The sequence below is a fragment of the Colias philodice genome, chromosome 7 (genome assembly GCF_061535455.1).
Source record: "Colias philodice isolate Cphi_HAF_F1 chromosome 7, ilColPhil1 Martin Lab GWU primary, whole genome shotgun sequence".
Classification (NCBI taxonomy): domain Eukaryota; kingdom Metazoa; phylum Arthropoda; class Insecta; order Lepidoptera; family Pieridae; genus Colias; species Colias philodice.
The window spans coordinates 3,758,927-3,784,557 of record NC_143092.1 but is presented as its reverse complement, the minus strand read 5'-3'; the positions used below and the strand labels follow the sequence as shown (position 1 = coordinate 3,784,557).

The 25,631-nt window shown below is 31.2% G+C and overlaps 3 protein-coding genes across 4 annotated transcripts; 2 read left to right on the top strand and 1 right to left on the bottom strand.

Annotated features, from left to right (window-relative positions):
• The first annotated feature begins 1,001 nt into the window (after window positions 1-1,001).
• LOC149486983 (arylalkylamine N-acetyltransferase 1-like) lies at window positions 1,002-3,913 on the top strand. The gene is made up of 5 exons (XM_089697063.1): window positions 1,002-1,141; window positions 1,221-1,299; window positions 1,471-1,651; window positions 2,342-2,541; window positions 3,340-3,913. Exons 2-5 carry the CDS (start codon window positions 1,232-1,234, stop codon window positions 3,536-3,538), a joined length of 648 nt encoding a protein of 215 aa, XP_089553189.1. The 5' UTR covers window positions 1,002-1,141; window positions 1,221-1,231; the 3' UTR covers window positions 3,539-3,913.
• Window positions 3,914-7,249: 3,336 nt separating this feature from the next.
• LOC149486982 (arylalkylamine N-acetyltransferase 1-like) lies at window positions 7,250-20,572 on the top strand. Of its 2 annotated transcripts, XR_016315862.1 has the most exons (6): window positions 7,250-7,397; window positions 8,132-8,248; window positions 9,371-9,551; window positions 10,491-10,693; window positions 11,371-11,815; window positions 19,332-20,572. XR_016315862.1 is itself a non-coding variant. In XM_089697212.1 (5 exons), exons 2-5 carry the CDS (start codon window positions 8,181-8,183, stop codon window positions 11,573-11,575), a joined length of 657 nt encoding a protein of 218 aa, XP_089553338.1. In that variant the 5' UTR covers window positions 7,250-7,397; window positions 8,132-8,180; the 3' UTR covers window positions 11,576-12,405. The 2 variants fall into 2 exon arrangements, 1 of the variants encoding a protein (XP_089553338.1); XM_089697212.1 differs by lacking the exon at window positions 19,332-20,572 and having other exon boundaries at window positions 11,371-12,405.
• LOC149486981 (dnaJ-like protein 60) lies at window positions 13,573-24,795 on the bottom strand. Its single transcript, XM_089697211.1, has 6 exons — window positions 24,649-24,795; window positions 24,478-24,571; window positions 23,657-23,829; window positions 23,053-23,214; window positions 14,612-14,714; window positions 13,573-14,228 (listed from the first exon to the last, which is right to left on the bottom strand). The coding sequence occupies exons 1-6, from the start codon at window positions 24,708-24,710 to the stop codon at window positions 14,130-14,132; spliced, it is 693 nt and encodes a 230-aa protein (XP_089553337.1). The 5' UTR covers window positions 24,711-24,795; the 3' UTR covers window positions 13,573-14,129.
• Between the last annotated feature and the right edge of the window lie 836 nt (window positions 24,796-25,631).

Here is a 25,631-nt window from a genome sequence, read left to right as displayed (position 1 = left end):
ATTGATAATAATAAACATAATGTAATATTAAAAACGACGAATTTGTATCTAATGCATTTTTGTCATTAAATCATGAAAGAGTAGAATATATTGATTTACGTGAAAAAAAATAGAAAAATATTTTAATAAAGTACCTAGTGTGGAAATGTTTCTAATCTAAATATACAGTACATACAATATCAAAATATTTTTAAAATATTTTTTTTCATTTTGATACCTCTACATTCTATAAATACTTTTTCAAGAGTTAATTTATTAGAAAACAATTGCAACAACAAGATTTATGTGATATCTAGATAATATACCTATATATTTTGGGAACGTCGCACGAAAAAAAATAAAATGACCGAATAATTAAATTATTTAGTTTTTGCGACGTTCCCAAAACTTTGTAAAGGTTCTGAATACAAATAATTTTTTCCTTATTTTTTGAGTGATACAATTCACAATTATTGGTCTTAATTGTCTCGTATATAAATTTCGTTTATTAACAAATTGTCGCCCTGGCAGTTATTCATTAGCCATTGAAGCACAGAGTTGAACAATCATTTCGTCCAAACACATTCGGAGAAAAGATACTTGGACATAATATTTTAATTACAAACTTATCAGTTATCATAATATACGGAAACTCTGAAACAGATAATTTTATTCATAAGTATTAAGAAAAAAGGTAAGTGAATAAAAATTCACAATAATTATTCATATGAATAAATTTAATACTTTATAATAGATTCATGATATTGTGTTAATCATAATTAAAACGCGATTTATCATTCGTCTATCATTTCATAATATAGTCGAATGTATAAACGATCATTCATATTATGTCGTATTAAATAAATATATTAATTCAGATAATTGGAAATTTTTTGTCCCCTTTGGAATCATTATGCCCTTATCTGGCAAGAGAACTCCATGGGATTGCCCATGCTGCTCAATTATATTATATTTATAGCTAACTGTGAGAGATAAACCATTAATTAATACGCATCTGTTAACAGAGAAACAACACTATTGTTATTTGTATTTTTAAAACTACATATTAAATAAAACAATATATGTACTGAAAAATATAATAAAAATAAATTTTTATTTGGTAATTAGTATAAGTGAAGTGAAGAAGTTATACTATGTTATGGTAACTTAATTTATTTGTATGTTCGTTCTAAAGTTCGGTTTAAATTACATAGTTCCAAAAAATATTATTATTCCTACAGAAAGAAGCAAAATGATACATTTCCACATCAAACGTGTGACGAAAAACGACATTGACAATGTGATAAAATTTTTAAAAAGGTATGCTATTTTTCGTCCTTTTTTATATGAATATTTTCATTGTTAGCATCAACTTTAAATACTTTGATATAAACAAAGGAAGGCTTAATACTGCCAAACTATGAGCAGAATAATTTCATGACTAAGCATCTCAATTGAGTCAATGGTATAATAAATCCAATTATATTACAGAACATACTTCCTTGATGAACCGCTGATTAAATCATTAGAATATTGTTCATCAGAAACTGAATATTGTCCTGAGTTAGAGGAATATTGCCGAAATGTTCTGACAACACTTTCAGTGATAGCAAAAGATGTTGAAGGGAACATTATAGGTGCTCTTGTAAATACTATAGGTCTTATTCATGATGTAAGTATCTAAGAATTCTTTTAAAATAATATTTGGCGTTGTCTCCCTGATTTTTTTCTCTGTTTTTACATCCAGTATGTGAATGATGTTTGATTTTTTGTTTCTTATGTGCTGCTTCGGTTATGCTTGTTTATGAATTATGCGGTCTTTAATTTAAAAATCAGTAAATAATACTTATGATAGGTATATATATATTATAAAAGAGAAAACATAAATTCCTTTAATATTCAACAATTTTAGAAAAATCAAAAATTAGCCTGTATTTATCCATTTGGATTATTTTTTTTGGATATCTACTAAAACGAATACCTAAATACAGTAGTAAATTTATGTTCCGTGTTTTTTCCCTAAAAAGTTTATATTTACAATGCCACTTAATTATCCGGTTGCCAAATTTAGAGTAATGATAATTTATTATATGGAATTAATATAATAAAATTGTACAATCATGTAACTACTAAATTATTATTAAATATGAACAAAATATTACGTAGAACAATGCAGTTTTCTCAAAGAAATCCTCAAAGAATACAGCATCTACACGCATTTTTTTTATTTTATTTTTTTTATTTAGTTATGACGCTGAAAACCCAAAGAGAACTCTCCACCTTCTCCGGTCCAGCGGTCTCTTGCCAATTATTATTGGCTCGTAGCACGCGCACAGCATTTAATTCCTATAAATTATTTCAGCCAATCGACTACCTACTAAACATAGACAAATACGAAAACATAAAAATACAAAAGTTCATACGAGTTATTGCCGGAAGGTCGGGAGCCAATTTAGAAGAGAAATACCCTGATGATAGAGAATCATTTTACATCAGCCTTGCGGCCACTGACAAGGCGTGGAGGAATAGGGGAGTTATGAAAAAAATGATGGAGGAAGCTCAGTAAGGATTTTATTGTAATATATTTAATTTAATAATGGAACAAATCTATATACCTACCTTTAAAATGAGAGTGGCTAGAATCTCGCATTCTGTCTATAGTTGTTTATTTTCTATTAGCGGTCCGCCCCGGCTTCGCCCGTGGTACATATTTCGCAATAAAAGGTAGCCTATGTTCTTTCTCAGGGTCTAAAGATTGTCTGTGCCAAATTTCATCAAAATCGGTTGAGAGATTTATGCGTGAAAACTGAAAACCATACATACATACATACATAATTTCAAACCTTTCCTCTTTATAATATTAGTATAGAAAAAATATCTGGGTCATAAAGTTGAAAAAAAAATAAAAGATTCCTCCTCGCCTCTATTAAAAGGGCTATATGCTATGGCCAGCGCTCGACATAGAACACCTGTTTGAAAAAAAATCATACAGATCGACCGTTTTGCATAGGTAGGTGTACAGATGGTGTATGATGTACACCACCACCACCACCACTTACGTATGATGATTAATTACATTTTCCTATGACACTATTACCACGAATATATGATTCACGCATAAAAATATTGCGTAGGTAACCGGAAATTATATTTAGTCTCTTTATTATTACTGGTGTAAATATAACACTCTATTTGCATTTAATACCCTTTTCCCGGTCGGCTATATAATTATGTAAATTACTTTCTTTAATTATATTGTAATAGTGCTGCCATAGTTTCTGTGATCTGTGAGTGCTGCCAATATACAGAATATACAGTAGGTACCTAACTATTCAATAACGAGTTATTTATAATTTACAGGAAAATAGCACGAGAACATGGCATCAGATTGATCCAGATAGACACATCTAGCTTCTACTCAGCCAAAGCTGCTGAAAAACTCGGCTTTAAGTGCATTTACGAGAGACGTTACGCAGATATTACATTTAACGGCAAACCAATCGTCGTACCTGATCCCCCACATACTATGGACAAAGTTTTTATAAAGGAACTCTTTTAAAAGTACAGAAATTCGCTATGAATAGAGACCCTATGTTATTTTTGGGCAAAAGTCCGTTAAAAACTTCGATCATCAATTGTTGTTATTAATGAAAGTTCCTAAAATTTTATCGTAACCCGTAGAAAATAATTTTCTGTCAATCACTACGACGAAGTTCTGCAACAGTGTGATCTAGCGTCTCTACCGGTTATGTGATGCCCTAAAAGCACGACTAATAAAGTCGCACATATTTCCCTAGTTTTTTCAATATTCTCCATTCTAGATCTGTATAGATTATGTTACTATACATCAATTATATTGGTGCATGTATAATTTATGTGGAATTAAAATAATACGCTCGTCGCTACTTCGACAGTTGAGAAAAGCTCATCTACATCGTTATAGACTACAGGCCCGTGTTGAAAAAATTATGGGTCATTTGACCCACCAGGTGACCTATCTAGAATGATATAAGAGCATAAAATAATAAGATTCAGCACTATGACGTCACTTGTAAGCTGTCCACCTGAGTGCAGATGAGAATTCGAAAGTTGAGGTAGAGATTTTCTCCCCTTGTCTCCATGATTTTTGTACGGCGTTGCGGAATAATTGATTAAAAGTAGTATAGAAATAGTACACAGATGCCGTACAAAATCAAATGACCAAATTTACCCCGGCAACTGTCGAAAAATAAAAATAAATTCCGACTTTGTGGACCACCATTTTTGTACGGCATCTGTGTCATACTATTTCTATACTACTTTTAATCAATTATTCCGCAACGCCGTACAAAAATCATGGAGACAAGGGGAGAAAATCTCTACCTCAACTTTCGAATTCTCATCTGCACTCAGGTGGACAGCTTACAAGTGACGTCATAGTGCTGAATCTTATTATTTTATGCTCTTATATCATTCTAGATAGGTCACCTGGTGGGTCAAATGACCCATAATTTTTTCAACACGGGCCTGTAGTCTATTAGGGAAAATCAATTTGCCGTAGCCTTCTTTAGAGCCATTTAGATACATAATATTTAGATACCTATTTTTAATTATTGTAATGTCCAGTTAAGTAACTAGATCTAATAATATACTTAAATAAATAAATCAAATGTGTGAAAATGAAAGTTGTTGTTATTTTACACCTACCCTTACAAATAATATTATATTGGACGTAGATAAGGATAAAGGAATATTCGATAATAATATGATTATCTTTCTGATATTATGATATTATCTAAGAATAGGTTATTATATTATCTGGGGAGTCTTCAATAATCTTTATCTGAACAAATAAATAAAACGCAGCTTGTTTAGCTGTGTAATAATATAAGAACATGAATTACATTTTAATGAAATGCTCACGATATCTTTGCCAATAATAAAATTGGAGTGTCTGTTTTTAGTATAATACATATCACAGCTAGAGCTCTATAATTAATATTCGATACTGAACTCAAATCAGGCATTAGTAAATTTATATTTTTTTCGATCTATCTGTACTTGTACTGTGTACCTAATATGTGTGTATCATTCTAACGTAACTACCGAATTGATTTTTATTACGAAACGTAAAATGCTTTGATTTAAAAAAATAATGTTTGTGTAGTCTGATATTATTAATATAATACTTTTTGTTAGAATTATGGATCTAAAAATATTAAATGTAAGTACTTTATAGAAAGTTTAAGGATTTATAATTCAGAAAATATGAAAATCACAAGTCGCAGTTCTTATTATAATTTTGCTCCTGTTAATAAAACCAGAGCAATTTATAGGTTCGTGATTTGACTTTGGTTCGAAAATCGAAATATATTTTTGATCATTCCTGATTCTCACTCATCATCATCTCCCTTGCCTTATCCCATTTATTTGGGGTCGGCACATCCAACACTCTTTCTCCACATTGTTCTGTCCTTTGCAGCTTCAGGCGTCAGGCCCTTCGTCATTAAGTCTTTTTTGATGGTCGAAGTCCAGTTAGTCGGTGGACGGCCTCTTCCTATTTTTTGTTGGTTTACCGTGGTCATAGACATTACTTTCTGGATCATGTGTTCAGGGTCACGGCGTTGCACATGGCCAAACCATCGCAGTCTGCTCTCTCTCATCTTGTCTCGGATATCCGCGACTTACTGATTCCTGATTCTCACTACATAGGATAAAACATAGTCCTTTTCACTGTCTGTCTGTCCCTATGTAAGTAATAAATATAACTAATTAGAACTTTAAACTTTAATAGATAGACAGGTTTAAGAGGAAGGTTTCTATTATGTATAATACATCAGCTGGTAAGTATTTAGTTTCTTCTTATATTTGTAATAAGCCAATATGGTTGTAGATGTTTCTTGCTTTCAAAATTCCATAGTAATAAGTTCTAATGTGGTTCTAATTGATCGGACGAAGAAGCGAATCTATAAATCAAAAAGTTTTATAAATCTATAATTCAATCAATCATAATCAAAAAAATAGATAATGTTTTGTTTTATCATTGACACACGCTATTATAATAATTCATTTATTGCATCATCTTCCTTGTAATTCGAAGAATACAGAGATAACAATTTGACTATTTTTTATTTTATTTTAATACGACTTTGCTCATAGTCATAGTAGGTACGTATAACTATTATTCACTGGTGCATGAGCGTAGAACTGACTTGACCCAGGTTCAATTCCTGGTAGGGACTAACAAAAAAGTTCCTCTCTTGGGCAGCACACAGGAGGCAGAAGGTACATCTACTTGTCTGTAAAGAAAATCGATCAGTGAAATTAATCAACTGCATCTGCCTCATACCATACCTCACAAGGGGACACGCCAGTACACTATTTGTCCCTTTAAATAGGTACTTAGTTTAAATTGAAATACATATTCAGTCTACGAATAATTAACAGTAGTAGTACAATATTTACAAATCTAGTGAAATGGACATTACAGTGCAATTAAACTCCTCGCGCTACAGGCAAATTACAATATAAAGTTGTAATGTTTAAAAAACATATTTTCAGATCATAACAGCCGGGAATTCTTCGAACTACGAACCGATGTGGAATAGTGACACAGCAATATTACATCGTTAATTTAGAATATGATATTAACGGCCCTTCCTGTTTAATACCAGCCAATAATAATTTACGAGTTCAAAGCTATGAGTGGTATAATTCTGTAACATTATTATTGGCACATCGGCAGATTAATAAGAATTATATTATTAGAGATTAATAATAATAGATATGAAGCATCGGATGACAATATTTTTAATACTCTTGAAAAAGTAGATAATTGATTTAATCTCAATCCAAATAATAATCATTAAGATTTTAGATAATACATGGTCATTCTTGATTTCAACTTGTTAATTTTTTTTTCTACGAGCTACTTATCACTCTACTCCATAGCTCTACCCCGTTTAAAAAGGATTTCAGCATATTAGTGAAGCAAGGCATAGAGTCAAAGAAATCAAATTCTTAATATGTAGTTTTAACATGGTTTTAACGGTACAAAATTTGGTTCCCAGTTGAAGCCTAATAGATAGTGGTCTGTGGGGAGAAAAAATGCGTTCATTAAAAAGCACCCCATCAATAAATAATACTACGATCGACCTTTATAAACCCCCAAATACAACCAGACTCCACACACAACGCACTATCATCACAATCAAAGCCCAACGTGATTTCCGATAAAGCCATGACACTCAACATAAATTCTCGACGCTATCACAGTATGTTTACGCATTACCAGTCAGTCCAGTCGAACATTCACGGCTACCGGTTGCTGCCAAAATAACGCGCGAATAAATACAAATAAAAAGTGAATGCATTTTCATCATTGACATCAGTTCTACTTTTCTATATATAGATATTTGTTAAGTACATGAACGATAACAGTGAGTAGACTTTTTTATCTTAAACAAATAGAGCGATAAAGTGAGCATCATTTATTTTTATAAGTTCATAACTTGCTTCAACAAAACATTAGAGGGAAAATTGTTTAGCGTATAATATTTTCACGGGTCAAAGAGTTACAATAAATTATAATAATTATCTCTAATGACTAATCTATATCTATTCTTTTTCTGATGCACTCTATATTAATGTTAGGTATGGATTTTGTGTACTTTACCTACACATTTTGTTGACACATACATTACACGAACTTTAGAAGTTTTCGAACCGGTATATTGTGTTTCTCATTTCTCTACTCTTCTTCTCTCTTTTTTCGTATTAGTCAATAAAACAAGTTCTTAAAAGTCCATCACATACAGAAAATTTTAAAACATATTAACTAATATACTCACAATCCAATTCAGAATTGTTTTGCATTTACACATTTTATTAACTTCGCAATAAAATACTAGTGATGCTCTTTTTTCTGATAGCGCATCACTATCCATAATTTTTTGTTTGAACTTCGCAATAATAAGACAAAAACTAACATAGTACATATTGACAATGCTATCGCTAATATTGACGGCTAACATACTTACTTAGTTTTGTTATGAGTTATGAAAACATTAGTATTCACATGTAAGACTCTCTCGTCTGTATATTATATCGTAGTTTTAACCTTGGAAACTATTTTCGATGCTAGTACAATTAACAATATTATGTTTTGTTACAGTCAAAATACAGTAAAACTCTCTGAAGATTTATTTAGAAAGAAAGCAAAAATGTCCTCTTATACTATTGAACGGATAGTGGCAGACGATACGGAGGAAGTTATGAAGTTATTGAGACGGTAAGTACCTAACCTCTTTTGTTTGATACAGATAGAGCAATTACATAATTTCATTATAAAAAAAGATAATTAATTTTTAAATATTTGTAATCTTATTCAGAACAACTGTAACATTAACAATTTTTTAAAACATTTACCTACTTTGGATTAGTCAAGTATTTTCATCGTAAAACTTTTTGGCGCCATATGGCATAGCGCCTAGAGCGGGATTCCCTCGCGCTACCCAATAATAAATTATTCTGCAATAAAGACAATTTTAAATAGTGTTTTTGTGTCTAGAATGGCGTAAAATTATGAATTATTTTTTATTAAGGTAGGTCTCACATACCCGACTAAATGTAATAATCCCATTAGATCTATTGTTTGATCGTGATAGCAGAGGTTTAACGAAACTAGATAATAATTGATAGTATTTTATAAAACTACTCGTTATTAGAGGTAATGTTTATATACAACTGTAAAAACGTTTCATCACGTTTAATTAAAATATCCTGTGTCGAAATGGGTATTTTCATTCTGTAAGCAGCGTTGTGCATATTACTACATGTCATGAAGATTAATATAAGTATTAATATATATAGTATGTATTAATCTTCATGACCTTAGCCTTAGCCATTAGTTTAGTCATCAAAAAGAAGTAATACCACAGACTAATAATAATATACTACGTATACAAGTAATACTTCATTTTGATTTTTGAAAACAAAATAATTTTAAAGGTCAAGTTTAAAGGTTGGAGAGTTTATGATGTTCACTAAATTGTTTCGCATAATAATCGCTTCATAATACAGACAAACGACAATACATAGATGTTACATTTTTTCACGCACCATTCATTCGCGGAATGCACGTAAAATTATACTTACATAATATAATTTTCATGTTTAACATCATCTATTTAAAGTTAATGACACCAGGAACAATCAATATACCCATTTTCTTAGTAGATACCACATAATATAATATAGATATAATAGATAGCGCCCGGCAAACTTCTTGGCCAAAAAGTAGCGTGGTGGTATATATGCGCATTGCGCAAGCTTCCCCCAAGAAGTATGCCGGGCGCGGCGCTAAGCCGGGCGCTATAGGTACCTAATTAACGTTAAATTTTTATCCTTCCAGCAATTTCTTTCTCGACGAACCGATTAACAGAAAACTGCAGTACTGCACTTCGGTAGATGACGATTGCCCTGATTTAGACGAATACTGCAGATCCACTTTACCGGGAATATCATTTAAGGCCATAGATGCTGATGGAAAAATTATTGGAGTTCTTATAAACGGAATCAGTGCTGTCGACTATGTAAGAAATATTGTCCCGACCATAGAAATCTAAATAACAAGACACTAGAAGTCGTAAGCGTGCGTGACCTTGTCGCCACTCAGGTGATTTGCACATCACCAGTGCATTCGTCACTGTTCAGTTGCTCTGGAGACGTATGAGTGTATACATGGTGTGTTTCAGCAATTCCCATTGCGGAAATTCTTCCACAAGTTGTAATTATACTTATAAAGGAATAATATTTCATCGGAAAATATTTTTTTTTAGAAATAATGCCGTTTTTCCTTAAAATTATAGAATATTTACAAGTATTACGAGTGTCACCATAGTAATCGAAATAACAATGAATGACACAGTCGACCATTCTTATTATCACGTTTGATCGTATTGGAGCAAAAAGTCTCATATACTTAGGGATGTTATTCTAAAATAAACCGTAAATTCGTGCGTTAGGATACATATTCAAAAGCTTAATTTAATAGATAAGTTAGTTTTCACTAAAATCAAGCTGTCCAATAAAAGGCATAGTTTACTTGTGTGTACTGTTTAGCTTTCGGTTTGAATGTGTTGATTTTGGCGACAGCGGTTTTCATACGAATTATGACATTCTAGCACTTCTATGTGTCTTGTTATTTAGATTTCTATGGTCCCGACCTAGTTTTAGTTTAATTCGTAGTTGAAAGATATAACTAATAATATGTTGTAATAAATAAATAAAAAACTGAAAGATTAACATGAATAGTACCTAGACTTTTACTTTAAAACACAACACGTAGCCGATATTGCTCACTCAACTCAAGTTGTTGTGGTCAATTGTGTGAGCTTATTGTGGTTAATGCCATGGTCTACAATTATGCATATTCCAATAAGCTTAACGAAATACTATTCTAAATGCTTAACTAGTATCTATTACACGAATGTAAATAAAATATACACTTACATTTATAATTTATTTTACAGCCCATAGACTACGATACAATGATAGCAAACTGCGCGAACCCAAAATTTAAGAAGATCCTAAACATCTTGCTTATTCGTGAACAAAATGCTCAGCTTGCTAAAAGATACCCGAATGAAAATAAATTATTCGAAGTCAAACTAGCGGCAACCGATTCCAATTGGAGAAACAAGGGAATTATGAATAAATTAATGGAATTAGCAGAGTAAGTTTAAGCACAGATAATTTATAGAAGTGGATGATAAGACATTTCAATAACATATGAAACACTAGATTAATGACTACGTACATAACTACTAGAACCCTGCCATTGTAGGTGTCGCAATTAACATACCTATCGTCTTATTTTACAATAATATCCTTATTTACGCGGTAAAATTGCAAAATACCAAGAGCATGAGCAATAAATAATATCACACTGTATAACTGACAACTGCATGATGACCAAGCGAAAAAAAGACAAACTTTTAACTTCCCAATGTCGATAGGTTTATAGCGGAATGCGTATTCTACTACATGTACGACATAAAGAGTAATTTTTAATTGATTCCATCGACTTTCATAGAACCAATTTGTTAATAATATTTCAAACAATTTTCAAAAAAGTTACATATATTAAATCAGAAGTAACATGTTTTAACTCTCAACCTCATATAGAATTCGCTCATCAAAAAACAGGAGCGCGAGCACGAAAGCTATCGTCAAAACGGGAATTTGAAAAGCGCCCCTGCCGTCCGTAAAAGGAACTAATTTATTGCGATAGCTTTCATGCCATCAAATATTAAATAAAAACCAGAGGGTGCTAACATTCTGGTTTACTACATTAAATTATTTATATACTTACCATAAATACACTAATAACAAACTATGTATTAATTACAGAAAATCAGCTCGGGACCTCGGCATCAGATTATTACGTATCGACACCTCGAGCGAATACTCCGCTAAAGCTGCCCTAAAGTTTGGTTTTACTTGCCTTTACGAAAGGGCGTATAAAGATATAAAACTACCCGGAGAAAGTGAACCTATAATTGTCCCCGACCCACCACATGTTACGGATAAAGTATTTATCAAGGAATTGTTTTAATGTTTAGCTTCACCTTCAATAGTTAAGAGTAGATTATTCTGGTATTACCTACTTTAAGATAACCACATAACTTTGGTACTTAAATCCCAGTGATAAGGATCATCTATGTCTGTTTTCTGTGACACAAGTAATAACCTAGTTCAGTAGACAGAGCAATAATATTATGAACAAAATATGTAAAATTTGAGAAATTCAAGCCATGAACTATTAGACTGAGTTATTACATTTATTACATTTGACGTGTTGAAGTACAAAATAAATTTAGAACTGACTTGTGACTTCTTTTGGTTTATAATATTATTACGCTGTACGTACACTTTTAAACTGAGAATTTTTAAAGTCATAGTTTGTAAATATATTGTTTCAATTATCAATGCATTTTTACTTATATTTATATAATAAATAAATTGGATATAGATATAAGAATATAAAAGATTTTGGCATATTATAGATTACAAAGACAATTTTACCTTACCTACCTCCAACTGTCAGATAAGTAGGTATTGTTAAGTAATTTCACGTAATGTACCTAACATTTTTAAATTTATGCCCCTGAAATTTTACATTATAGTTTAAATTGCTCCGCTTTCTGTAGGCTTTCTTCGTTATGTCATCCAAAATTACAGTGTTCTATTGAGGTTCTATTATTATTTATCTGTCATAATGACATTTCACGCATATAGGCTATTAATTATTATAGTCCAACTGGGTTTATTTTATATTGCAATGTAATAATATCAATCTATAGGTAGGGACGACATCTTATCTTGGACATTTTTGTAATATGATTTGAACTTATTAGATTGTTATGAAGATAATATTATAATGTACCAACTAATTAGTTCTTAGATTAAGGATTGGTCTCCGCGCGCGCGCTACGACTAGATGCCGCCGGCGTACTTGAAAAATGCGGCAACTAATAGTACGCCGAATTCGGCGTACCCAAGCCAGTCGTGTCACAAGCATTGTGTGGAGAGGGCGAACCGATAGTTTATAAAGATTTTGAACAAAATCTGAAGTAAAATGCCTATTTGTGCCATAAAACTATTTAAAAATAATACAACAAAAAATAAGAAAGACACTGGGATCACGTACCATCACTAAGTATCGTATTATTCGAAATTTCTCCTTTACTTCGAAATTTTTTTCTACGAAAATACGACGCCATTCAGTGTTGCCGTACTGCATATCCAAAAAAATACATGTGGTTGAGGAAATCTTTTAGCAATAATTTGAACTTTTTTTCAATACTATTACTAATACATATATAAAAGAGTATAATAACAATAATTTATTTCTGTTTAACCATGTTTAACTGACTCATATAATGTTATTTTTTTTATTTCCGCTTTTTTACTTTTAAACAACCTTTGTGACTATAGTATAGTAGCGTCGCAAGTGGATTTGAGTCATGCGACTCAAATCGTTCATGGATTCGATTCCCGGCCAGGTCAGGATGAAAAAAAATATTTTTCAAACTTCTTTCCAAGATGGCAGATTTCCCATTTATGAGGTAAAATTTATGTAGCTGGCAGCCCAATTCTTCACACACACTAGCGTCTTTACAAATTGCCTAACACACACTACAGAAATGAGTTGCCGCACTCACAGAGCTATTGTTTTTAGGTGGGGCGGTATCTAGTCGTAGCGCGCGCGCGGAGACCAATCCTTAATCTAAGAATTAGTTATATAATTCAATACTTCATTGCATGACATTGTACAAAGTAAATTAATTTTTTTATGTTCCTCTTAGTATATACTTAATACTGATGATGATGATATAATAAAAGAGATAATTAATTTAACTATTTTATTTACACAGCTCATAAAATATTTACAAAAATAAATTGAGGTAGTTACACCACAAAATCTTTATGTATTTTTTTTAATACATTTTTGTGTTAAATTTGTTCAAAAAAAATTCTATTCCTAGTCACTGCATTTTTTATCAATTTTTAATCATTTAATAAAATCAAGTAAACATATTTTTCTAATTTGAATAATTAATAATTTATCATTAATAATTAAATAAATAAATAAATTGCAATATCAAATTTTGAAATAAATTGTTCTAAAATCAGTTACGTTGATTTGTTAAATACTCTGTATAATTAAATCACAAAAGGCAAACACTTAAGTTTGTACGTATAGAAATATATTTTTTTCACTTTTCAGTAATTGTTACTGAAAATGTTGTCATTTTCTTTAAAAGATTATCGAATAAAAGTGATAGTCTATCACATAGGGATCTTTTCTACCAGAGATGTGGTATGTGTGCTGTAACACAGCTTAGCACATCTCTAGTGGTAAATCACTCTAATTGTGATTTATCGTCTATGTCACTCTACATCTTTTATAACAATGGTCTCACAAAAATTTTTTTATTTGTCATGTCAAATGACATTCGTCAGAGCAGCCAGCAGCCATTCAGATATTAATGAGAAATATTATTAATAGATATTAATGAGAAAATTATTATTATTTGTGAGTTTGAATGAAGACTAAGTCCCCTCAGTTATACCAACAGCCTCTTCTATTTATTTCTCATGACCTTTTATTTCTTCTCGTTTGCAAGCGCGTGTCCTAAAGATGCAGTAGCGACTGTCGGATTAGCTGCATTCACTATTTTCTCTAATAATGCCTTTGTTTGCATCTGAAAAATAACATAAATTAATGAGTATTTTGAACAATATTTAGCCAACAAATATTTTAAACTAGATACTTTTAAGAACTAAAAGAAATAGTAAATAAATATGCTATTGGATGAAATGGTTCTCTAATACTTTTGTTTTTTTTTTTCGGTAGCTTAAAAGGATAAGATTATAATAAGATTTTTACAAGTAAAGTTTTTACAGGTAACTTCACTATAATATTTGTAGCTACTGAATGAAAAAATTAATAAAAATAGACAAAGACAAGCAATTAGTTGGATTTTCTATCATTTCAATATTTGAGTTATCAATCAAATCAGACCTTTTCGAGTTATACTATACACCAAAACTTATCTCTAGATAATTAAGGCGATTTAATACTTACTTCATTAGTCTTCCCTTGAGCATTGGATCGAACCCTGTCCAACTCTTCAGCTAACATCATAGACCTTTCCTGTGTCCTTTTACGATGAATAACATAGGATTGTCTGTAAAATAAATAAAATATCAGGAATAATCTTCTTTATAATAAATATGAATCGCCAAATGTGTCGATTTGAGAATGGAGATGTACACATAGTTCAAGCATAGGTTCCTGTGGAGAGAAAATGTGGCAATAGGACAGAACGACGTCTGCTGGGGCAGATACTCGTTGTTAAAATTATGTTTAATTTGTACCCATGACAATCTTTAAACAGATTTAATTGAAATGTCTAGTCTTTATATACCTTCATATAAAATTTACGTGTCACATTGTTTATCCCAGACAAAGTGCCGTCCGCGATGGCCTCTTAAACTGTTGGATGGATTTTAAATTTGATTTGCACCGTGGATGCAGTTTTATCTAACTTTTAAGATAGGACAGGTAACATCTCAGTTTATAATCGCTATTTTATTTTTTTGCAAATTATTTGTCTTTAATTGGCAGTCACCATTATCTATATATTATGTTGACATCTGTTGACTAAATTGAATAAGTCTCCAATAGATGACGTTATATTAAAAATACAAACCATTTATATAAGAGCTACAATTTAATACCAACATGTATTGCTAAGACAGGACAACATTTGACAGGTAAGCATTAAGGTGATTGCAACGATCTGTTCCCAGCCAATATCCCGCTAGATGGCGCTGAATTCTACATTTCTAGTTTATTTGAGTTTTTGCGTAATTGGAATAGTCATCAAACCTAGGAATAGTCATGGCGGTTACTGAATATTATATTTTATTGAAATATGTTATATCATTGCCTTAAAATCCACCCAATTCGGTAAAATTATGCGTTTTAACATCTGTCATTGCATACAGGGTCGTTTACACACACAGACGTATACAAAAATGATAAAGATTTAACTCTAGATGGCGTGAATGTAAAGCGCGTCACACACGGTGAAGATACTACCTATAATATTTTATCTAATCTAGTAATATTTTATATTACAGTATCTTAAGGTATCCGGTATCAGCGTTCTGACCATCATTTTTCTTTTTTCGCTGTAGAACCGCCATCCTGTTACAAATGACCCACAAAGGAGAATGACCACGGGTGGTATCGGTAAAATTTTAGTTGTGCCACGTATTCGTTATATTGTTAATTCCTATTTGTATTTATAATGATCATATGTATCAATATTAAGTCTTAATTAAACCGGATAAATTGAAATAATAGTAAAAGTAAAAGTTTTTCTTTTGAAACATGTATGAACTTTCGCATTAGTAGGAAGTAGGATTGTTATAAAAATAAAAGTTATATTTGTTGGCGTAAACTATTTTATTGTAATTTTGGGAAATAAATAATGTCAAAATTGATTACCTACAATAAAACGCAGTTTTATTTTATTACCTACATTACACTATTGTTTTTTTTTTTATCAAAACATGTATTTGAAGTAGCAAATATGATATTATGCTGATCCAAGCATTTTCACTCAAAACTAATATCACTAATGATTTGTAAAAGTAAATTATTTCAAAATACATTTCATAACCAACAAGTAAGAATAATTATTCATACAACAACAAATCAAAAACACTATTTACTATGGAAAAAAAACCAGGAAGGTGAAAAACATATTTACGATTTCGATGCACTCGACTTTTAGTAAAATAATAGGTAAAAATATTATTATGGTTTTGATCACAGACATATCTGTGGTTTTGATTTTAGCTACTAGTATCAGAAAGCTGCGTGTTCAATGCACGTCGGGGTCCCACAACTGTGGAGGAAGGAAGGTAGAATACCTCCATCGAATAAGTGAAGTTTCTCGACATACTCGATTTGCCGGCCGGCCTCAATGAAGATTGTCCGAAAGTTGTATATGTGCTCTGTAACGAAAAAATTTCGCTAGCGCGATTCAGAGTGAGGTGTCGTACAATATACCTAATGAAGTTTTTCATCTTTTTATTTTACTGCAAATACAAAATAAAAATTAAACAATGGTAATGTAAATTCTAAACAAACTACTACCAAAATACAATTAGAACAAAAATCATTTGACTTGTTTATTTCACCCAGAGGCCAGAGGCGGCTCGTGACAAAATTGTATAGGTGTTCACTTGAAATAAAACAACGAAAATACAATAGCGTTCGGGATGATTTATTACAAAAAAATGAGCACCACATTTTATAAATGTCTATAACACTAAAAATTACAAAGTACAGGCTATTTCAAAACGAATTCAATGACTAGGTATCAATAATTAGTAAATCACCGAATTTGCATTCGCGAGCGTAGGTATCCATAGTGTTTGTCACTGACGGTCACTGACCTCTATAACTTATAGTTATAGAGGTCAGTGGTGTTTGTTGTGTAAACATGTATGTATTTGAGTAGTTAGTAGCATATTATATTCTGAATTTCTGATCCATGCCTATTCACTCAAAACTAATAACACTAATGATTTGTAACAGTAAATTATTTCAATAGGTAGGTATTTGAACATTTCCCAACAAGACGTAAGAATAATTATTCGTAGGTATACAAGATACAATAACAAATCTAATACACTATTTATTATTTTATTATTTACTAGCGGTCCGCCCCGGCTTCGCCCGTGGTACATGTTTACGTTTTCTCTCCATAAGAAGCTAGAGAGCTAGCGCAAAGCTACCTGTATGTATTTGACCAGACCTGGATTTTTGTGTGTTGATTCCCCTATACCTACTATACATGAGATGAGGAGTCACTAAGCCCAGAGTGGTGGACGGGGCGCGCGCTTAGGTAAGACAGGTGGAAATTTTTGGCGAACTTTGAAACCATTTGACCACGTCTGCCATTTTGATATTTGAAAATAGATTATTATTACTATCGGAAAATAACAATGGCAGACCATTATCACGCGGATAACATTCTGGCAGACACTTATGAAAGTGCTGAAAAAAATACAATTTTGAAAGTATTTGACCAGATCTGCCATTCATATATTTTATTTATTAGGGTCTTAAAAACTTATTTTCGAAACGGCAGACATTTTCATTGCGTACAGACTTCAGCAGACAACAAAACTTTACAGACTTCAGCAGTCAACAAGACTTAGCTTCTACATGGTCAGATGTATATATGTATTACGTTCCCTGACCTTACATCAATGATTTACTTTATTAATGTTTTTATGGTCATTTACATTTAATTTTGAAAACTATGGAATAAAATTTATAAATTTGATGATACAAAACTAAATATACATTTGTAAAGAATCTCAAATATAAAGTTGTGTTGCAAATAACAAATCATCATTTAAATATTTAGTTTATTTCTTTATTTAAGAAACAATTAACAATTACAAAACAACATAAAAAAAACACGCATGCATTTATTGAAATGTTCATTCATCATCACTATCGTATGGCGTTGTGTGACTCGTCTTCATAATCCATTGAATCGGATTCTGTAAAAGTAAAACGTAAATTATATAATAAAAGAAATGAGTCATTATAAACTTACCTAGTAAGGCAATGCCTTTGATGTCGCACGATGCCGCCGCGCCGCCAGTGTAGGTACTTCTGCTGCTACATGAAAATATGCTAGGGTTGCAACAAATGGGAAATAAAACAATTGTGATTATTACTATTATGATGTAATCATTTATTCATATTATGTACATTCAAAACAATTGCTATTATTAAATCTGATGTAATTATTTTTTCATAAATATATAATTATTATTAATTACATAATATATTGCACTGTGAAATATTTACGTATCACTTTATTTTTGATGTTCTTAATTGTCTTTTATAAAATTTAAGTGACGCATTCGCATTGGGATCAACAATCCGATAAGAAAAGAATGGAGACAACATATACATAGCTTTGATTTCAATTCTACAGATACAAAATATACAATCTATCTAAAATGATACAACGGATGTTTCCTGCGTTTTCTCGTCAAAATACCGAAACAACGTAATTATTGTATAGTAGTTGGGCGTGAAAGTAAAAAAACAAATGAAAAGTGTTTTCCATATGATTATTTATTAAATTTACGCGATTAAGAATAATTTCAACGATACAATTTAGTAACCGAGAATTCAGAGGATTAAAGAAAATACCTGCCTGATCATTTTATCAAACTCTAAAAGAATTATGGTTATTTCGCATCACTCGGTTTATTAGTTTGGTAATAATTATTAAAGGTAGTTACAACCCTAGCCATTGAGTCGAACGGTAGGCAACACAATATCGACTTTGTGCGGGTACATATGGTACATTTCTTCTTGCTGTGAAGCGTAATTATTATTATTAAGATTTTTTAGGCTATTTTGAATCAGCTGTTCTAATTTAATTCTAGAAATTTATTAAAACGTGATTTTCTTAAAAGTATATTATGAGTTTATAAATACCTCAACCAATAGTTATTGTGTCCTATCCTCATTTCTTTATATCTTGGTAGTTAACTAAAGTGTTAAATTTACATAACCTCAACAACAACATTTACACTGCCACTGCACTAAAACTAAACTAACTAGCTCTCTAGCTATAAGAACCATCCTCGTACTTCAAGGGATATAATAAAAAAAGAATTATCGAAATCGGTTCAGCCGTTCTCGAGTTATGCGCTTACCAACACATTTTGCGATTCATTTTTATATATAAGACTAGCGGTCCGCCCCGGCTTCGCCCGTGGTACATGTTTACGTTTTCTCTACATAAGAACCATCCTCGTACTTCAAGGAATATAATAAAAAAAGAATTATCGAAATCGGTTCAGCCGTTCTCGAGTTATGCGCTTACCAACACATTTTGCGATTCATTTATATATATATATACTAGCGGTCCACCCCGGCTTCGCCCGTGGTACATAATATTTACGTTTTCTCTACATAAAAACCATCCTCGTACTTCAAGGAATAAAATAAAAAAAGAATGATCGAAATCGGTTCAGCCGTTCTCGAGTTATGCGCTTACCAACACATTTTGCGATTCATTTTTATATATGTATAAGATAAGATTATGTGAAAATAACCAGGAAGGTGAAAAACATATTTACGAAAACATAGTAACATAATACCTATGGCTGTCGCTACAATAATTATATTTCAATTTTATCTTTTTATACCTAGTAGAACTGGCCGACGAATAAAAAAAATCGTATTAGAATAAATACAATAAATTACGGAACAAAAAAAGGATTGTAACATGATTGTAACTGAATTGAAATTGAATTGAAAAATTGAATTGAAATGTTTGTTTCTGGGCGCACCGTTTTCGACGACGCGACGCGCGACGTAAGCGTATAGGTATAGGTACCTACTTTGCTAAAACAAACTAATAAAATTGTGTGTCTGTCTGAAAATTCGGAAAAGCATATTTTGCAAGTTTGTAATTACTTTGATAGTTTACCGATTTATAATAATTGTAATTGTAATTGTATAATATATAATTTGCAATGTGGTGAAATTTCATAAAAATCACGGGCCAATTTTTTGTTTTGAATCCCACCGAAAATATAATTGCGTTATTAGAATAATTAATTACTATACCTACCCACGATCAATTATTACAATATAGTCTCAAATGCATACTAGAGAAATATTGCAATTTGATTCAATTAAAATGCATAGCATACAAAAATAAATTCACAACACAAGAAATTCCGCGCGCAAATCATAGCGCGTGTCAATGAAATCAAGAATGTTTTATATCAAGCCGACGCGGACGACGACGCGACGCCGAACAAAAGTACCTACGACGGACGACCACGCTTCGAGTTGCCAAACAACATGAGTAATAAATTGTTTACAAAAAAAACAAGTTTTCCATTTTTCTGTATGAGTAGACAGAACTTCAAAACGCCACCTGCTACGGTTTATATTATGAACGATTGTTATAAAAATAAAAGTTATATTTGTTGGTGTAAACTATTTTATTGATCAATAATTTTGGAATTTAAAATTGTCAACATTGATTACAATAAAACGCAGTTTTATTTTATTACACTATTGTTTTTTTTATCAAAACATGTATTTGAAGTACCATATAATATTATGCTGATCCAAGCATTTTCACTCAAAACTTATATCACTAATGATTTGTAAAAGTAAATTATTTCAATATACATTTCATAACCAACATGTAAGAATAATTATTATTATTCCTACCTACAACAACAAACCTAAAACACTATTTACTATGGGAAAATAACCAGGAAGGTGAAAAACATATTATTATTTACGATTTCGACGCACTCGACTTTTAGTAAAATATAGTAGGGAAACATAATATTATGGTTTTGATTTTTGCTACTAGTATAAGAAAACTGCGTGTTCAAACTACTTGTTTGTCTGTCTGAAAATTCGGAAGTACTTTGGTAGTTTACCGATTTATAATAATATTGTATACCTATATCGTTGTTTAAAAAATATTCAAACACAATAAAATATGATATATGTACTGATTTATCACTGGTTTCAGTGATGAACTGATGAGTCAATTATAGCCACTATACTTTCGTCATACGTGTGTATGATTGATGTGATTTGCAACGTGGTGATATTTCAGAAAAATCACGGGTCAAATTGTCCCACCGAAAATATAACTGCGTTATAAGAATAACTATACCTACGATAAATTATACCTACATAATACAATATAGTCTCAAATGCATACTAGTGAAATATTTTATTTGAATCAATAAAATAAAAAAATAAATAAAAAATAATAATAATACAAAAATAAATTCACAACACAAGAAAATCCGCGCGCAAATCATAGCGCGTGACAATGAAATCAAGAACTTTCGAGCCGACGCGGACGACGAAGGAGCCTAACAAAAGTACCTACAATCATAGGCGGCTCGTGACAAAATTGTATGGCCGTGTTCACTTGAAATAAAACAACGAAAATAGGTACCTACAATAGCGTTAGCAGTACAAAAAAAATGAGCACCACATTATAAATGTCTATTTATACACTAAAAATTATAGAGTATTTCAAAACGAATTCAATTATTATTTAGCAATAATTAGAAAATCCCCGAATTTGCATTCGTGATCGTATTCATATTGTTTGTCTACACTAATATTATAAAGAGGAAAACTTTGTTTGTTTGTTTGATTGTAATGAATAGGCTCATAAACTACTGGACATTTTACCAATGTTTGCAAGTTTGTGATTACTTTGATAGTTTACCGATTTATAATAATTGTATACTTATATCATTGTTTAAAAATATTCAAACACAATATGATATAGGTACTGATTTATCACTGGTTTCAGTGATGAACTGATGAGTCAATGTTAGCCACAATACTAATCACTTTCGTCATACATGTGTATGAACAGCTATGATTGATGTGATTTGCAATGTGGTGAAATTTCATAAAAATCACGGGCCAATTTTTTGTTTTGAATCCCACCGAAAATACATATATTACTAATTGCGTTATTAGAATAATTAATTACTATACCCACGATCAATTATTACAATTTACAATATAGTCTCAAATGCATACTAGAGAAACATTGCAATTTGAATCAATTAAAATGCATAGCATACAAAAATAAATTCACAACACAAGAAATTCCGCGCGCAAATCATAGCGCGTGTCAATGAAATCAAGAATGTAATTTTATATCAAGCCGACGAGCGACGACGCCGAACTAAAGTACCTACAGTACCATTTACCTTCAGTGTACAATACAGTTTACAGACCTACGACGGACGAACAATAATGAGTAATAAATAAAAAAAAACATAGTTTCTAAGGTCATTAGTTTTATTTTATTTTATTGTTATTTTCTTTGAACGATTGGAAATGAAATTACTCAATTTTTACACAGAACTTTGATTTATTAGAATTATGCTCATTATGCATAAGATAACGAACGCGAATGCACGACATCTAGCGCGTCAATGTCTAAACATCGCCTTTCGTTTAGACATTGACGCGCTAGATCTGTAATAAGTATATAGTCTATGCGCTAGATGTCGTGCTTTATGTCGTGTTTCGCTTGGCAAAAGTCACGCACACTACTGTAGAAGTGTCAAATTTTTCCGGTATTTTACTGTTGTTTTTCTAAGTAAATATTGTAAATTATTGATTAAAAAGGTCGAACGCGCACACATTTCATTATAGAGAAGTGATAAAATGATTAGTTTTAAAGAAATAGTGTCTGTGTTAAGTGTTTAGAGGTAATCAAAAATGTATGGAGGGACGGTCGGAACATCAACCTTAAAGTAATACATTAAACTTCACACAAGCATGGATAATTTGTTAATGACTAAATTAAATAAATATCAAGGTCAAAATTAATACTATTAATATAATAACCCTAAAAATTATATAAATGAGGCAAAATAAAAGAAACTAAAAAACCATACCTTATAATAAAAACTTGAAATAGTGTCCCGACTAAAGCCACGCTAAAACAAAGTAGTATTATTGCAATATTTGGCAGTTTCTTGAGACCTTTTACTCCATAGTAGTCTGTGTTTGTGTTCTTGGACTGCTTCGGTGGATCATAAAATGGATTCTTCCCATAACTAAAAATTAATACAATTGTTTAGCTATCGATAATATGAATTCATATATAATCGTTTTCTTTCCCGTGTTAGGGCATAAATTACTGTACAGGCTATCCATACATGGCTAGGCTTGCTCGAACAATTGCATATGAGAAAAATAATAAGGAGCATTTGGAAATTAACTTTGTGTATATTTTGATGTTTGAACCACTGTATGCAACTTGCTGTATTTATATTTCAAAACAATATTATAAGATCTACAACCATGCAACGATTTTCTTATTAAAATGAACTTTCTGAAGACTTTATAGGAGTTTAAAGATTAAAAAGAAATGACTATTCCGTGAAATTTTGCTGGCATTTCATTTCAAGTCCTATTGATACATAACGATTGTAGAGTTTATTCAATAAAAATCAAATTCTATTACATAACGTATGAAACTACTACCTTATTACTTACGTATATGTATAAGGATTATGTGTTTTATAAACATAAGAAGCACTCTGTGCCCCAACATTCATCACATGGTCGTAATGTGCTCTGCTGCTCGGCTTGCTCAGGGTATTGTATGCGTCTACGATTTGTACAAACTTGTCTTGCGCCTTAACATCTTTGTTTTTATCTGGGTGATACTGAAATAAGAATTAGATGACTATTAAATTGATATTTAGAATGGTGGGTGCTTCACCTAACCCTATTCATCTATAGTAGTATGAGAAGTAAGGAACTGATCACTAGATAGATCAGATGGCCAACTCATAAATCACTAGCGGCCTTACTAATAAAAAGTTAAACTATGGATAAATTTCTACCATTTTCTAATATAGCTGTGTCCTGCTCTTGCTCACATGAATCATCAATCATAAAAACAAGACAGGTTATTGCAATAACTAATCCATTGCATAGCGAATGGGTAACATTTTATTAGTAAGACCGTAGATAGATTCACATATGAGTTACAAGCTGGTTGTGGTCTTCTATTTAATATTCTATTCATGCAAATAAAACAAACCAAAAAATATCAATGAAACAAAAATTTCTCTTGAAAACCAGTTATATAAACAATAAAAGGTGCTTAAACTGAATGATTGATTCACCCACAGATTATTCTTTTTTTAGTCATGTAAATATAGCATGCATTTCATTAAGTTTTTCAACGGTCTTTGTCTAACAGTAATAGGTCAACAATCCCCAAGGGTCAGATGAAAGTGAAGCTACTTTTTTTAAATTTAAAACTAAAGTTTTATTTTGAAACAAACCACATAAAATGAAGTGCTTACCTCTTTGCTCATTTGTATGAATGCATCTTTTATTTCTTTATCTGTACAGTTCTTCTTTAAATTAAGGACTTCGTAATGGGACTTCCTATTTTTACTAAAATGAAAACGAAATTATGATAGGTACCTTGTTTCATATTATATTGAAATAAAAATTATGTTATAATTTCAAACCTGTATAATCGAATAAAAGAACATATTGAATGAAAGTTATTATTGCGTTTTAAAAAATACATAACGATTTTGTAAATCCTAAATGTAAAATGAATTAAAACATATTTGTTGTTATTTGGCAATTTCCATTTTTTAAAGGCAATTGACAAACTTTCAATGTCATCAGTCATGTGTCAATGTCAATAGACAGATTATATATTATTTTTAGAAGAAACAGACGGTAAAAAATCTTTAGTCGCAAATAAAGTTTAAGAACGCGTCCTGAAATCCAACACCAAAAATTACCTACTAAGTTATATCACCCTGCACAGACAGATAGGTTAGATAAAAATAAGGTATATGATTAATCATTGTATAACGGACGCAATTTTTACCTAATCCATGCGCAGCAATCCCCTCATCAATTCACTTAGCGCTATCTACATGCTGGTAATATCCTTAAGATCCTAATTAAGTGCATAAATAATAGTTATCTAAATACGTGGGAAAAATAAACTTATTAGCAGGGTGTATTATTCACGAAAAAATTACAAATAACACAGAAAATTACGTACATCCCCGCCACCTACAGCTAGCCCACAAGCCCACAACGTCAAGCCGACGGCTGCAATTAATTTCATAAAAAAAGAATTACTTTTTTTTTCATCAGATTTGTAGGATTTAGCAGTGAGATCTTGTAGGTACGTATAGGTAATTTAAGAAATACACGCAGTGAAGTTTAATAATTATTATTAAACTAAATAAACCTGTATTTAACTGTAATTTACCTTCGAAATAAGATTGGTTAGCTATGAATATTGTATATATTTCGATATAATGACAATTTTAAATAACTAATTGTAACATACATTTTTTTTAAACAAAAGAATATTTTTATTTAGGTCGTTACTTCAAAAATTAAATTAACACAGGCATTTCAAATGGTTCATAGGTATCCAATAGGTACATTCTCAATACATGCTCAATATCTTGATCATCAGGTG